The sequence below is a fragment of the Mixophyes fleayi genome, chromosome 3 (assembly GCF_038048845.1).
Source record: "Mixophyes fleayi isolate aMixFle1 chromosome 3, aMixFle1.hap1, whole genome shotgun sequence".
Taxonomy (NCBI): Eukaryota; Metazoa; Chordata; class Amphibia; order Anura; family Limnodynastidae; genus Mixophyes; species Mixophyes fleayi.
Genome location: NC_134404.1, coordinates 93,368,338 through 93,386,139, shown reverse-complemented (window position 1 = coordinate 93,386,139; position 17,802 = coordinate 93,368,338). Strand labels below are relative to the sequence as shown.

The window sequence follows — 17,802 nt, the reverse complement described above, 5'->3', positions numbered from 1 at the left end:
TGGAAGTTCGGAAATCTTCAGCTATGCAATCAGCAGAGCGTTGGCGACCTTTACGCACCATTTGCCTTAGCAGTCATTGACCCCGCTCTGTGATTTTACCTGGTCTTCCACTTTGTAGCTGAGTTGCTGTTGTTCCTATAGGCTTTAACTTTCTAATAATATCACTTACAGTTGACCGTGGAATATCCAGCAGGGATGAAATTTCATGAACCATCTTATTGCACAGGTGGCATCTTATCACAGTACCACGCTTGAAGTCACTGAGCTCTTCAGAACGACCCATTTTGTATCACAAATGTTTGCAAATGGAAACTGCATGACTAAGTGCTTGATTTTATACACCTCTGGCAATGGGTCTGATTGAAACACCTCAATTCAATAATTAACAGGTGTGGCCAAATACTTTTGTCCATATAGTGTATGTAGAGTCCTCTGCAGAATTGAAGATAGTAATTGATTCTGTTTAACTTCATTATTTACTTTTTATTAGTGGATGACCGATACGAGATCAGATACCTATCCAGCTTATACATGTCATAATACAAGACTATTGTATAAAGTTTCTCATGCATTTTAAGGTATATCCCATCTGTACCTGATGGGATATGGGTCCTGGACTCTAGTAGGCGATCGCAAAACTATGGCTTTGTAGTTATGTGCACTTATAATACTTGGAGATTATTTTACATTGTATGATTGTGGGGTTTTTCAAAGGGTAAAAATGTTTCGAATGAATATGCTTGATTTAAAAAAAAAAGAACATTTCTATCTAGTTTAGGATCAAGAACTGAACTCAAAATTACCTACAAGTATCATGTCCCTAGGTTGGCAGTGCGTGAGCTGGACCCTCAGTTTGATAAAGATGACATGCTGTGGCTCATCAGGTGCATACACATTATCAAGTGTAATAGGTTGGTTAGTTTTCCCACCTGTATGAGCTACATTCAAAATGAAATGTGAGATGATGTGACATAAGTATAGGCACTCCTCTTTTTACTTAGGGTCACTTATACTATGGGGAACCATGTAGATTTTATTTCCGGATGTGTACTTACTAGAAAGTCTGTTTCTTGATCGCTATACTCTAAATCAGATTTTATTTTCTCATGTATAGATATAGTTTGGCTATTTTTTAGGGAATATTAGCCATTTTACTTGTAATGAAATGATTTTGTCATCCATGATCTGATTCAGGACCATAAGGGGCACGTGGGAGGGGGCAAGAGCAGTTCAAATGAGATTTGCACCACGGGTGCTTTATTGACAGACTTTATGCCATCAAGGTGGGTGACAGGACCAGCTGTAGTTGAAATTATTGGGAGGGGGCATGAGTTAGCAACCTCGTCCAGGTACGTGCCCACATCTATCTTTCAACAACTGCCAATAGGAATATGTGTATTTGTGAGAAGGCGAAGGTTCTCCATTGGGGACTAATATAATTATATTGAGATTAATTATTAATATATTGTTAATATATTGAGATTTTTGAAATATTTTAAGTACTTCTAGGATTATAAGAGATACTAATAAAATAATAATAATGGGAGAGGTTAAATTGGGAGTTGCTTCACCCAGAACCAGACCCTTAGTTACCCTAAGTGGGATACCATTGTTTCAGGTTGTGGCCAGCTAGACAGTCCAGAGTCATACTAGCAGGAGAGCTTGTGGATGTGTGGGTTTGGGAAAGGACAACTTGGACAGTTCCATTATGACAGGTGCTAATCCCCATGCGAACTGAAAAGGATATAACAAAGAGTTGTCGAGGAGAGAAGCTGTCTTCTGCTTGGGGGCAGTCTATGCGTTGAAGTTTAGGCTTTTGCTAGACTGAGTATCTGGTTGTTGCTGTTGGATATCACTGAAACCCTGTAGGTCCTGTTACTTAATGAGCCTGTTATAACAGGGAGACCTAGGGCTGGAAAAGGTGAGAATATTGGAATAAGCAGCCAAGACCAAGTGACAAAAGAACTAAGGTGACTGCAGTCCTTGGGCCAGGGAGTGTTGTAAGCCTGTCTAGCATTTATTTGAATATTTTATTTTCTAGTGTGTTTGAACAATAAAAGTAGTTAACTTTCTAACTGTTGTGCTTGAGTGACCTAGAATCGCTAAAAAGTACCAGGGACCATCACATGGTACATAAAGTACCTCCGCGTGGCCTGCAGTAGAAAATCTTTGAAATCTTCAAGAAAGTGAAAAACATGTATTTTTACTAGAATAGTATTTTAATACAACTTTTGATTGCTAAGAAATTATTTCCTGTTCCCAGCATTGAAATGTTAAAGGGAAGCCATCAGAATTTTCATTACAAATGTCTTAACATAAGGTTCATTCAGACTATCTTTTATTTTGACAATGGTCGTTACTGTTATTCATTAAAGTGTCTAAGTGTTATGCAGCAATGTCACTGACAAAGTACATCCTGCTGCTAGAAGAGGAACTCAGGGCAGAATTTGGATCTATAAAACAGAAACAAACTTTTAAGTAAAATATCATTAAAATGTGAACACAGAATCCTGTGTCATGCTATCTATATATTGAACACATAAAACCTAATGCAGAATAATGCACCCATTTCTTCTCAAAACACATGATGCATTTTGATCTGATGAGAAACTGAATTAGTTATTTGCTGTTTACAGCTACTAAATCAACTATTTTCTCATAATTCCAGTGAGTCACTAGCACACTGCACTGGCTTTTATGACAGCGAGAGTTTAGAATCTTTGGCTGACATATGAACTGTGATATTAAATATAAAGACTATACTGTGGATCCTTTTCAATGTTTCCTCAGATGATTATTTAAAACTATATCAAACAAATGTCCTGTCAGAAGATGACCACTAAATTATATGTGGTTTATATTGGGCCTAGGCATACTGTGACTTATTCTAGAGTCCGTATTGTTTATGATGTTAATCCATGTTAAAGCAATATACCTAATGTACTCACTTAGCTATTCAATATATTAATGTATCATAATCTAGAGCACTGGCCTTCTAGTAATGTATATGGGAGGGCAGTTTGTAATGATTGTGTTTCCAAAGTGAGACCAGCTACCAGAGCTTTACTGAAGTATCTTTTCACTATTGGCAATGTCAAGTGGCAATGACTACTGAGCTAGCGCGTTCCCCCTTCATATTAACCTGAACAGCAATTTGCTTCTTATGAACTCTGCACATTTCTATGGAAGGTGCAACATTTAATCACTTCTGATGATACAAACTAAGGGACTCATTTAGAGTCGGACACAAAGTCCATTTCAGGCGCATCCTGCACATTTCCACTGATGGGTCATGCGCAGTAAGCAACAGTTCCCTGCAGTTCTGTCTGCTTTTCAGACGCAAGAGTACACTGCGACAGCTTGCGTCTCAGTACGAAGGAAAGGGTGGAATAGTTATGTAGGCGTGACAGTGAATAATTCAGATACTATGGGCGTCTACTCGCAAAAACTACCCGTCGGATCAAGACGCAGGCGGAACACACGTCAAAACAAGACTGAAAAAGTACAGCAGGAATTAGGTGGCGCAAGTAGTTCGCTAGCTGCAGGAACTGGTCACGGCTTGGTAAGGTATTACGAGTGGGACGCAACTGGGTTTGCATGCCATTAGTAATACCCTACCAAGCTGCGGCACACTCCCACTCCTACTCTTTCATGTCTCAGACGCACATTGCGTCCGACTCTAAATGATGCCCTAAAAGGTGTAAAACTGCCTCCTTAGGAAGAAACCAAAAATGTTCTGTATATTCATAATTCTTCTTGTATGGGCCAGTATCTCGTCTTCGTTAGCAGTCTGCTTCATCACGTCCAGTGTTTTTTTAATTTATCACAAACCAGTAAATTAGGCTCCTTGGAAAATGTTTGATTATTTCAGTAAACCTTGAAAGAAAATCCAAAGAAAGAACCATAAATGACACTCAGAAATGTTTGATTTTAGCCCCTAATTTCTTCAGCTATTGTTTAATTTACAATGCACAGTCATGATTTACATGAGCCTTATTAAATATTTACTTATGCAGTTTTCATCTGCTTTAAAATAATTAGCAGCAGTGCTGGGAAGTACTAGAGTCATTTTCATCTTTCCAGGAATAGATATTCTCTGAGGTCATTATCAATCATGATGATTTTAACATAAATCTTGGATCTTAAAATAAAATCTCGGAATACACTTTGAGCCTCCAGTGTAATAACAATGATATTTTAATCAATGTTCTGCTTGAATATAGTATTCCCCAATGAGATGCAACTGACACTACACTGATTAGATAACCATTCAATCCCCTACACACTTTTTAATGAAGCTTGAAAAAGTAATTGTAATATGGGATGAAGAAGATGCAGCTATACAAAATTTAAATATAAGTAATAAAAGTTCTCATGAACAGTGCCCATCATCGAACCTTCTCCACCTCTCCTATGCATGTGCCCTAGCATACCACACTTTAAGGGGGCTTTTTATTAGCTGCGATGTTCAGAGGAACATCACGGGTGCACTTTTTCTGTTAATATGGTACCAGAACATCGCAACCCTATGGGGGGAATCTGCAATTTTGTGGTAACGTAGAATGCCTTTGCAGCGTTCCGGAGGCACTCCACGCATAATTCAAAACCCCTCTAAATGTTACTTCCCTCCTATATTTACCATTAAGCTTCATCCCTCATGCTTGATTTGTCTATCCTGTTAACCAGTATTATCATGTTCTTCATTGCTATGTCCTTCTCTACCATGTAACATCCTGTTACCCATGTTTTTGATGTCTAATACTTGTCAAGTTATTTTATGTCTTGCTTATAACACCATGGTGTATATTTCCTAAACTGAGGGTTTGAAGTAGAGATGTTGCCTATAGCATTCAATCAGATTCTAGCTGTCATTTATTTAGTATATTCTACAAAATGACAGCTAGAATCTGATTGGTTGCTATAGGCAACATCTCCACCGCAGTATCTAATATATAAAAGCCTAGCGGTGTATGTTAGTGTGTGTGTGTGTGGAAAAAAATACCGGGTGACAGAGTGCTCAAGCTGCAGCGCCACCTGCTGGGCAGAGTTATATACTACACTGACCTACTAAATTCTTAGCATTATATAATCTGATATATAAAAGCCTAGCGGTGTGTGTTAGTGTGTGTGTGGAAAAAACTATTTTCTCAGAAAGGGCTCATCCAATTAACCTGAAATTTGGTATACTGACATTATTTGACAAAAAAATTATAATAGCGAAGTCAGTTAACTTCCATCATCCCCCCGTGGTAGGGGTAGTAAAGGCTAAATTTACGAGTTGAGGGCTCAAAATCATTTTCGTGAGGTAATTTTACCTCATGAACACACATGCTGTGTTAGTGTGTGTGTGTGTGTAGAAAAAACTACTGGGTGACAGAGTGCTCAAGCTGCAGCGCCACCTGCTGGGCGGAGTTATATACTACACTGACCTACTAAATTCTTAGCATTATCTTATATATAAAAGCCTAGCGGCGTGTGTTAGTGTGTGTGGAAAAAAACTATTTTCTCAGAAAGAGCTCATCCAATTGACCTTGATTTGACTAGAATGCATGAGTATCATGCACAGGTTAACTTGTAGTAAATATACCCCCATGATGTCATTGTCATGTTACCCTACTGAAACATCAAATCAATGGAAGCCAATGAGACAGTTACGAAAACTGCCATAAGATTTTCACAAAGAGAAGAACGTTATGCAGCATGGATGTGTTTTATTACCAAAGTAAAAATAAACTGTATATGAATTCACATTCCACACAGTATTACATGTGTATATGCACTCGGGCACATAGACCCACCATCATTATTGTCATCTAGCAATGTCTGTAGGTATGGATTCCACAGCACAAAACGTAATGCATACTGTGGAAATCAAACCCACTGATGTCAAGCTGATGAGACTGCAACAGGGGCGGGCCTGCATGTGGAATTTAGAGAAATCATTATAACTTAACAGGTAAGATTATAGACATACTGATAGAAAGTGCAATAGTACAAACACAGGAGTGTAATTGCCAAATGTAACCCTATGAGTTTTGTAACATAAATTTACATTAAAAAAGTCCAAAAATATTACTAATTCTTTAAACATTTTTTTTTTCTTCATATTAATTTGTGTCAGTTCAGTGTAAAGTGAAGATGGTCTGTGATATGTAAGTATGCAGTACTGTTACCATTTACGTCATTATAAACTATTTGCCTTTAATCTTCCTAAGACATATAAGGCTTTTATCTGTTACAGCCACGTGTGCACTTTCATATAATTCCCTTGTGTTTGCTGCCCCCAGAACGTGCTGACTCCCTCAGGTTGCCTTATTAGATGCTCTCCGCTGACCACAGTCCATAGGTTTTTCCATTAAACTTTCTTCACCTTTTTCGTTCATGTTATGACTATGAAATGGTAGACACAGAAAGCCAACTCGATAAAGATAAGTTTTATTAGGGCAAATTCACTTTATTTTCATACAACATGTTCACCTATTAGCATTAAGAATAAAATAAGCATAAAAACAATCTGCAGCCGAAGACAGAGTACATAGGTTTTAGCAACTACAAGCAAAAAAGTAAATTGGTGGTTATACAATAGCAAAATCAAGCTCATCTGTCCTTCTAGCAGATGAAGAGTTCAACAATTCAATTTAAGTGCAACTTAGGTATTCGCCAGTGTGACTTCTGGGTAACAAAATGGTCCAATAATAATAACAATAATAATAATAGTAGCAATAATCATTTTTAGCTTTGGTTTACAACATTATACTGTTTGGTGAGTGCAATTTATTAAGTACTTATATACAAATCATCTGCTAAAAGAACAAATTAAAGCAATAAAAATTAAAATAAAATCACGTTACTACTACAGCTTATGTGCGCTGTATGCTTTGCCTGCTTATGATTACTAAAGTGTACATGTTGTGGCCACACAGTGGAGGCAGCCAGTTTATGAGCTGAACCAATCTTCATGAGAATGTAACCTATCATTTCACTAACAGCACTGAGGCACATTGTGCCTCCTGCCTCTAATACATTAATATTCCTAGTGAATTGATAGGTTTAACATGGGTTCAACCCACAAAATAAACTGATTCCACTATGTGTAGGCAACAGGAGTACTTTATGTTTTGTGAAATTCAGTATTTTTTTTTGTCTTGTGAAGAATAAACTACAAAACTGTCAGAAATTGAATTGAATAGTATATACCCTAAATATTGTTTATTTCCTGTGATATTCTAAACATGCAGTTGTTTAAAGTTGAGTAATGTCTGGATTACTTGATCCATAAATCCACCTTTTTAATGGCTGAAGTATCTGCACTGTTTGTGTGATGCTGTTCAGGCAGATGTTGACCAGTGAGTCTGTATTTGTTCGATCTTATGATCTCAGAACAATGGTTTATCTGCCCAGCTAAAAAATCCTGGCAAACTACAAGCTGATCACATCAAGCAAAGCAACTTTTTAGGGGGTATGGAGTGCTAACTCTGCCACTTGCAAGCAATTTTGTTCAGCCTGTCGTTTTATGAGTCTTAACAAAACTCCTTGTAATTATAGACATTTTTATTCAAAATAAGATCTTACTATAATACATGTTTCTCTCTTTATTTTGACTATATACAGAAGTGCAAAAAGTCAACTTCTCCCTATCCTTTCCCACATGCAAAATTGCAGCATAATCAACCTTCAAGAGTATGCACACTCTTACTCATTACGTAAACTTTGAATATTTGGATTATCAACAAAAAAAGTCCCTTGATTTATTGATTATGCAGCTTATTTATAACAAGGCCTGATATTCAGGGATTTCCAAAAATATTAAAACAATATTTTAACATCTGAAATGGATACAGTAGAAAATAAACTTTACTCTAATATCTAGGAACTATTTTCTTATAACTAATTACAAACAAAATAACTCATCAAAATATTACTTAATTGTCTGCCAGGACTGTTGCCGCAGCAACAACTTAACACCTCACTTTTTAATGATTATATAATATAAGATATCCATACAAAAGATCTTTGTTCTCTTAGTGAAAACTAACAATGACTGATATTCTTACATTGCAATATTAAGTCAGTAAAATATAATTCATTTAGTTAACAATAATACAAATACTTATATGACAATACATGTAAATTCAGAACTGAGTATGGTATGAAGAAAATAAAACTACTTTTTATTCTTTTTTTTTTGTATTTTGAAAAAGTCATCAGTAAAATCTATTAAAAAAAAACAACTACAAACTAAAAACAGTATTTAACTTGCAATAGAAATAAAAACATTCTAATAAATGTATGAAATTAAAAATTACATTTTAACAAGAGAAAATTACTATTCAACAATGTAAGTAATTATCATAAAATGCAAAGTCACTTATACTTTCTTAACACAACTGAAATTACATTGGTTTGGGTTTCAACCCGTAATGTAATCTAAGGCTTTAGTAGATGCACAGTACAATCATTAAAATCAATTTCAGTCTTATACCAAAATCGTTACTTAAGGACATAACATTTTCTATACATCATGGAATTGATCGTCACATCCTCTAATTCAACCATAAGTGTCTGTGACTTTCATTGTCCTGCAGACGCTTCTGTTTATGATGGATTCCCGACTGCAGATTTTCCGCAGATTAAAAGAAATCCACTTGGTGAAATAGATGCACATCTAATGTATTATAATACTGTATTATAATATTAAAAGATTTTGACTAAGCAAAGCTTTTTCAAGCTTATAACACATGGATTTACTGCATTGAGATAATGCAAGACATAGGCTGAGGGTTATTAACTATAATAAAGTAAAATGTTTTGTATAATGTAAATACCATTTACATTCAGCATCTGCCAGTGTGATCATCTTGCTGGGTGACTTTAAACCATTCATGTAGTGGGTACAGTCCGGCTAAATCAGGGACATATATATAAATGCATCTTCCAAGGATACACTGATTTTCCTGCTTCCCTGCAGCACTGATTTTGCTTTGGTTAGCCTACGGACACATACAGCAGCCCTATATCTGCCTTAGATGCGTTGCCCTACGCCCCCCCCCACCTGAAGGTGAACCATATTTGAATGTCCATCTAGTACTAATCTAGAGAACTGATTTGAAGCGTTATTACAATGATTAGGACAGTTTTGATATATACCAAATTGACCAAAAATACAACAAATTGTGGTCTCTGGTGTTAAATTTACAGAGAGTATTGTAACACTGTTTCTCATAGTTATCACTGCCTTTACCGTCTCCAAAATACAGCCCAAAAACATTTTAATAGAAACTTCAGAATGTAAAACCTCCTGTTTTAAGGTAATAGGTTCCATTATTTGTTGGACCTTGTCAGGAGGAAGATAAACTCCCCATTGATGGGACACATTACTCTAAACTCTTACAATTGCTAGAATCAATTAACTGACATAGACGGCACTATGGAACACTCAGTCACGCCACACACCAACCCCTGTACTGTAAGTGAGAGGGCGGACACAACGCAGGGAGTCACGGGAATTATCAGAGATTTCTCCTTTTCTGAAGGTGTTGTTTAATTGATGAATCTTGACCTGCAGAAGTATTAATTAATAACCCTTTAATCAGCAAATGTATTGCAAGTTTATCTGCCAGCAATAGAACAGGTTCATCCAAATAAAAAGAAACGTTTAATATGTTTCATTCAGATATAATTTTAAAATGCACTTGATTTTAGATTCTGGTTTAGTTTTCTTCAATGGGTAAAGTCTCTGCTATGAGTTTAAAGTACTTTCCTGCAGATTGATTTCTTTCAATAACACGTTTTCACAGAGACTACAAATTGCAGTAATAATTTGTGTTATGGCATCACAGAAATTGCTCATCCTTTTATGAACACAACTGCCCAATTTTTCAACTAATACTTAATTTTCAAACACACATATGTATATATTATATATCTATTTACACAAAAGTATACAAATGTAAATTCTTTGTCTATATACTTTAGGTTAGTGCATATTGTATGTAATGTACATACTAGGTGTAAGATACTAGTATTCTTGAAAGAATACGTAACTATATATATATATTTCATAATATATGGTACATATATACAGCACAGCCCTAACTAAACATGTTTTGAATTATTTGGTGGAAGTAGCAGCTTTTTGTTACATTGTGTGCGTTTTGTGACAAAATACATTCTATACAAACCACTGTATAAATGCATTTTCAATTCTAGATGGGACTGAAAAAAAGTCACTGACAAACGTTCTTAAATCTCTTCCTAATGCACTTACTATTTGCCTCAAATCGCACCATTCTTTTTCAATGATAATTTTTGTCAGGGAAATTGTGTTTTCTAAATTAATGGATATTTAGGCACAGGATAGATGGTTGGCATTGTTAAAATATGTATATTAAGGCAATAAAAAGTGCAAATTTTAAAGGTAAACGTAAGAAGGGTGATAAGGTACAAACATGCATACACAGGACATTTTGGGACACATTTTAAGAGTGTTGAGATGGTAAATATCATTGACTTCTTAAAGTTGCATTTAGAAGTGGCTACCTAAGCAATGTCCATATATTGAACAGCACTAATTACGAAACAAGAAATCTCTTAACACAAAAATGTTAATTTAAAGAGGGAATACTTATTGTTTTGTGCGGATAACATTTAGCACAATATATGAATGTTTACTTAGTTATTGTTGAGCTGCAGGTGTTTCCACTGTAAGTTTTATCATTCGGTCTTGAAGGCCAGTAGCTTTTAACTGTGCTGCAAACAATAGGGAGTTGTAGTATTATGTTTTATTTGCTGCTAGTATCATGTACAACCTAAGCAGCCCCAGTCTGCATAAGGTAATTGTTTTAGGTATGTTACTAAAGAGACATGAGTATCAGTAGTAAAAAAGGAAAAGTACTGTAAATGATTAAAGACTTTTGTTTGGACCGCGCTCGAACAAGACATAGTACACTTTTGAAACTGAACTATCATTTTATTCATTTTCTCCTTAGGGCGTATGCAAAGGTATGTCTGAGTTTCAGACAAGCGTAAGGAATACAGCATGTGCTAAAGCATATTTCTTCCAACTCACAAGTCAGGGACCATCAAGATCTGCCATAGGTTTTGCAGTACTAGGCATAGGCAGACATTTCTACATTCACAGTGACAACGTTGCTGCAATAAACTTTCTTGTAATAAACTCACACAGTTCCTGCATTACTGTGAGCAATCGTTATAAAACCACTATAGGTAAGGAAGTGGTGTCACACCAAATCAGGGAAAATGAAAAGATTTATAGGAAAACAACGCAAAGTGCTATACAAACGTTACGCAAACATGGAAAAAACATGCAAGATTACCCTTAGAAAAACCGCTAGAGCACTGTGCACACTACCTGATCAGCAGGCGGCAATTTTACCTGAGTTTACCACTGCAAACACTATAGTTACGTTACAGATGACATGCTGCGGAGTGCTGCTCATGTCATGCCCACTTTTTGTATTTTTTTACATAATTGGGATCACTCCAGAACACAAACTGGAAAAAAAAAAATCAAATTTGATTTAAAATATTACGCTCTGCTTGATTTTTGCATTATTTCCTCTCTTAGCTGGTTTTACAAATCAATGTCAGGAACCTTTTATCAGCTATCTTAGCTTCAGCACACTGCATTACACCTGCTATGAGTTTTCTATGTAAGTCAATAAAACACAAGTAGTTAAGATCTCCCAGAAATCTACTGCTATGATATACTGTATAGAAGTTGTCTATGTTTTCTCTGGAACATTTGTTTAAAACCACATAAAAGGATGGCATTTCTAGTGATGTCACAACCTAGGTTTAGATAAGCTCATTTCTGTGAGAACTTTGGCTTTGAAAATCCTTGACTGACCCAATGCTAACACAAAAATATGGTTTCTGTAAAACAAAAACAAAAAAATAACACTGTTGAAATAATACTCTATAATGATGTACAGTCAATGGCACTTCATGGGAACACTTAGTAATATCGTACGTAAAGCCTTAATGTGCTTTAAAAACATACACAGCTGTGGTTTGCTTGGCACATTCATCTGTGTCAGATCTCTTGCCACCTCTTACAATCTATAACAAGAAAAATATTATCCTTATAAAATTACTTTGCATGCATACTCTCAGCTACATGGCAATTTTAAATACAAGGTGCACCTTTTGTTATTTGTAAACCTTGAAAAAAAAAATTAAAAAATCATAATCTTGGTCTAAAGACGTACCAACACATTTGAGATAGATGTTTACAACATAGTCTGAATTTTCAATGCGAGAATAAAACCAATACACTAGATGGACAAGTGACTGGTCCTAAGAGATGTATGTATGCAAACCACTTGCTGAAAAGACAGGATATGTTGTATACTTAGATAGTAATTTCACTTTAGCACAAATATTAATAAAATGTACAAATGATATATTGCAATGTGTGTAATGGGAATCCATGTTGATCTTGGCATTGTTCAGCATGCATTGTGGGAAACTTTGTGTTTCTTGGTTGTACTGTATGCATACTATGGCTAATGGCCTTGACCTATATTTTTCTTCAAGTCCACTGTCCTTTTCTCCTTAGTATGATCTAGAGAAAAATAAATAAATATACACAGGGTTGATGTTAACCATTTTATCAATGACATTTTTATTTTCAGTGCGTTATTTGTGGAGACCAGCTCTGTATAACCACAATACTGTACTTTAAGTACAACCTTTTGGGTTAATTTAATCCTTTCATTTCATACATAAAAATATCTGCTTTGGTAAAAAAAAAACGTGTGGAAAGAGGCAACTGGAAAACAACAAATAAACAAAACAGACACACAAGTAATTATTTTATACACAAACAGCAAACATTATTGTTGCTCAGTTTTTAGGTGCTCTACATTATAATTGAATGAAGTGGTATAATCTAAACCAAAAAATGTGGCTATATGGATAATGTGTGAATATAGCCCTGATTGAATGCTGGGGGTGATTTTAAACATACATACATGGAGATATATGATCAGGGGTGGGAACACTAAATCTCTGTTCTCCTCAGGCACCCGAAATGCTCTTCTGAGCATTAGCGTAGATCTGCGCAGTGAAGAACTTAACTGTACTTGTGCTGACATGTGTATGCAGGCAGAAGCGCTCCCACCACCATTGCACTGAGGGGCGACGTCTACTGGCCCCCGCTCATCTCCAGGCCTTGGAGCTGCTGCAACGGTGGTGGTTCCACCACTGGCACTAACACTAATAATAAATGACTTGCTGTAGACCCTACTGTGAGTCCTATTAATGGCTCCTTGAGACATTGAACGTGTCACTTTGTCTCACTGTATTCCAAGCACCAATAGTATTAGATTGTATGCTCAAATAACATAGGTAAACCGAGTTTGTGTACGCTAGTGAAAAATGATGGTACCATGTACATATATATATATATATATATGTGTGTATATATACACACACACACACACACACACACACACACACAATGTACATGAACATAAAAACTGACATGAAACTATATCCTTATATTAGATGAATAGTGATGTCATGACGTGGGAGAATGGTGATGTCACTTGCATCATATTCTCATGTTGAACGTTTTCTGTGATGGAATGTACAACTGTCAGAGAAGGTTAAACACACCTGGACAATATACAATACTCTTTACTTTGTGCCAAATTGAAAGTTGTGCATTGCAGAACATAATGTACCCCCTTACTTTAAAATTAAATAAGTTATTAGAAGGAACCTTGGAGTTCTGTGACCTGTATATCAGCGCACGATAGATGGATAGACAATCCACAATCTGTTTACAGTACAAGAGCATACATAAGTTACAAGTTACTACAATGCACTGTAGATATAACTTGATGTACTGTATTAGTGGAATGTTCCTGGATATAGAAATCAATGCGTTAATCGGTGTTCCAGAAATTGAATCAGGTCATTGACAGTTGTAACTGTAAATCCTGAATTGAATGATGTTTAAAATGAGTAGGAAGGAAGTACAGCAGCAGACTGTACTGTGATGCATGCACACAAACATTAACATGGTCACAGGTACATTAGAGAAACTATTCAGTGCTGTAACCATCAACTTTTATCATGCAACAGTTTGATGTAACCACCTGTCTTGCAATACAAGATGACAAAGTTACTATCGGCTGAGGAATTACTATTGATAAAAATATATGCTGCTATTTGTTTAATATTGAATATCATTCAGTGGACTCCTGAGCAGTCAATCAGAAGTCAGCTATATTTTATTAACTCTGTTTAGTCATTTAAAAGTCCACTTAACAACAAAAGAAGCATAGTTTTAAAATAAGGAGCTGTACATGCTATTATCAATAGACACTATCTAGCAACAGACCAGGCTGTATAACTATTTAGAACTGCACATGTACCCTCCAAACACACAATTTAGATGTGGGAAAAAAGGAGATGGAGATAGTGGTGTTAGTTTAACTTAGGAACTGATGGTGCAAGTAAGTGCTATTCGAAATTTTTCTCCACACTTTATATTATAAATATCCCACTCTTCTCTAAGGCATTAGAATGAATGAATTCATTAATTATAGTTAGAAATGCCCTTGATGTGTGGCAATCTTCTGGTTATGATGTGTGAGACATTGCAGTCAGCTATTCTAGTATTGCATTAACCAGGTATATAGTAAAAAACACAAATCATGTGTGTATGGAGAACTAGTGAGTTGGGATAAGGCAATTATCGTTTCTGCATTATGTCCCTGCACTGTTTAGATAATGAGGGGACACCTTGCCCTTACATAGAACCTACACTGTAGACGTTAACGGCTAATTCATTAAGGAACGTAGATGCCGATATATATGCCGTATTTTGTGTTAAATCGTTATGCACATGCCCAGAACTAGCCCATACGCCAGAGAATGCAGCACTGTCCAATTCATATTCGAGCACAAAGGACCCTTACTACAGCCTACAATTCCATGGGTGTAATGGGAGGGGACTGGGCGTAAGTGCTAAAAACTGTATCACAATTCTCTATGACTGTATCTGGGTTAACCTTTAAAGGAAAGATGACACAACAAAGCGTATATATAATCTTGGATAGGGTTTAAAAGGCAGAACTCATTCCAAGTCGCATTGTTCTAGAGGACAGGAATGTTATAAATAAACCCAAATTATAATATCCTTTAATTAACTGTTGAACATATGTACTTTTTGTACCTGAAAGGTTTCTAAAATGTAGTGCAATATACCTCAGAAAAATGCTGGTTATTTCAAAAACACATCGAAAGCATCTGAAATGTGAAAGCGCAGAGGTAACTTACTGAATTGGGACACGATCTCTAGAGCTGTGTAACATACTTGTGACTACTCAGATGATCTGCAGATATTATGGGTATCTGTAGATAAAACATTTTGACAATAAATTGAAAACATTTGCAGCCAGGAATCAGCCACTTCTAGAAAACACAACAAAAGCACCTAATGTCTGAATGTGAAGCAGTAAGTACATTGTGAAACTAAATGCTATAGTAGCAAACTGGTGTTAAGAATTGCTTAACAACTCTAAATAAGTGTCAGCAGCAGCACAGGATGCCAAGAGAGCGACACATTACAGAATACGTATGTAGCAGTGATTGGAAAGAGACCTTCTTTTGTTGGCATACACAAATGTCATTATTGTTTCTAAGTATGATTGCGGAACTAAGGGTCTGAAGAATAGCTACGATTTATAGAAAAGGTACTTTGAAATGTCATTGGGGTTATTTCAGTTTTCTGACAGGCTAATATTGTAGACTCAATTAAAGATTAAAGAACAACGTTTTCTATGCATACTCTGTGCATTGATTTTGTTATAACAAGGTAATACAGAATATACATCTGCTGAGGAGTTAGACATTTCTCACTTCTGCAAGTTTGTTATAAAGTGGAAATCAAAATTTTGATCAAGTTTGGTGTTAGACATCAGCTTACACTGATTTAGCATTCACAACAAACAATGCAGTAACTTTAGTCCATTTAATTAATAACAGATTTTTTTTATAAATCGTGAATCACATGTATTATCTTTGAGCTTGGCACAACAATGAACCAACCCCAAAAAGACCTGGTTAAAATAGTTGTCCACTTTTAGACAACTTCTTTTAATTTTTATTTGCCCCTCATGTAGAAAACACTAAGGAGGTGTGGGTGGGTCTCTCCAGGAGGGTCCCTACCACAGTAACTCCCCATGTTATCTATTCTACTAACAGGTACTGGACAGATTAATCCACTACAATGAATGAATGAGGTGGACAACCCTTTAAAAATTGTTTTATATAAAAATATACTAATAATAGTCACTGGTTACTGTAGATTTAACTGAATTAAATAATAATCTAAATTCAAGGGAAAATCATAGTTTTATAATATTACCCCCCACAACCGCCCAATAGTTAAGTACAGTTTTGGTCCACTTTAAATCTGGATTCCAAAAGGTGAACTTTTCAATTCAGAAGTGGGTGGGGTTCGCTAAGCTTGAGAAATTCACCTGGTCACCTCTGACTCTCATCTGGAAGGGCCATGGTTCCCGTCCAAAAGAGTAAATCAATTCCGGACTCCAGGTTGGACCCCTGCAGTTCTGTTGATTAAGGATTGATTGATTATAAAATAAAAAATTAAAAGAGGATGGAAGTTTCCTGTTAAGTCTCAAAAGCTAAAACATTTGTGAATGTGTAAGATAAGCAATACTACTCTGACACCTTTTGATTTGATAAGTGCACAAAAAGGGAAAATCAAAATCTTTTTAAAAAAGCAAGGAATTTACCAACAGGATTGACATGTAGATGTCCAAATTGGCCAATAATCACCTGTGCTGCCCCTTATGCTGAGTGGACAAATAACTGCTGGCCTCATTAGGGTGGTAGTGTGGTTGAAAGATGACCTTACACAGACCGATAGGGGCAATCTGCAGCCACATTTGCAATCATTCCCGAAAATGATCATGATAGGATCATTATGAGGGCTCAGTCATTTTTCTGGGCATATACACATTCATGTGAAAACAATTGCCTGATATTGGCTGCAATAAAGCAATGTGTATTGCCAATATAATAATATGCATAAAGTCATGTCCAAGACTGCCTAATATATTCAGCCAGGTGATAAAAGTCAACCCTACACAAAATAAACATTACCTTTATTCAACACAGTAGTTTTTATTTGATAATAGGGGTCTCAGTATTACCTATAAACACTGTCCTGAGAGCGATATTTTTGTAACTATTACCAGAGGTACCAGTTTCAGGATGTATTTATATCTAAATATTTCTGCAAGGACAGCATAGTGAATAAGCGTCTCTTTGACTCAACGTTCCACTTTCTTACAATTCTATCCTTCAAATTGTCACCACATTCTGGGTGAAATGGAGTGATTTTTTTTTTACATTCTGTTTGACTGAAAAATGTCTAACCCTTTATCAAACAACCAATTACACTGGCATTTTAGTAAAAATAGTTCACTAACTAAACGTGCTGTGGTAAACAATAAGTATGCCAACAGGAGGTAAGGTGAACACAGAGTGTTATTACAAAGCACTGATTTAGAGTTGTTCTTAAGAATTTAAGCTGTAAATTAGCAAACCTGGTTGGCTGCGGCTGTTGCAGCGAAGGGAACACTTGTGGCAGATGTTGCTGCTGCAGACACAGTAGCCGGCGCTGTACCGTGCACCATGGGAACTTTCGGAGTGAAATCATATAAGCAAACATACAGAAGAGTGTAGCAGAGTGGAAACCATAGCAAGAGGTGGCAGAACAATTTGGCACGGTATGTATTG

At 36.0% G+C, this 17,802-nt stretch overlaps 1 protein-coding gene across 25 annotated transcripts in view; it reads right to left on the bottom strand.

Annotated features, from left to right (window-relative positions):
* Positions 1–6,419: 6,419 nt before the first annotated feature.
* Positions 6,420–17,802, bottom strand: part of MBNL1 (muscleblind like splicing regulator 1) — a 127,485-nt gene continuing 116,102 nt past the window's right edge. For 10 of the 25 annotated variants that reach the window (XM_075202005.1, XM_075201995.1, XM_075201991.1 and 7 more), the window contains 4 exons: positions 17,610–17,704; positions 16,518–16,607; positions 15,313–15,387; positions 6,420–12,586 (listed from right to left, as the gene is read on the bottom strand). In XM_075202005.1, coding sequence (XP_075058106.1) covers positions 15,331–15,387; positions 16,518–16,607; positions 17,610–17,704 — 242 coding nt within the window. In that variant the 3' untranslated portion in view covers positions 6,420–12,586; positions 15,313–15,330. The remainder of the gene's footprint in view (positions 12,587–15,312; positions 15,388–16,517; positions 16,608–17,609; positions 17,705–17,802) is intronic. The other 15 variants (XM_075201998.1, XM_075201997.1, XM_075202011.1 and 12 more) reach the window with 2 other exon arrangements.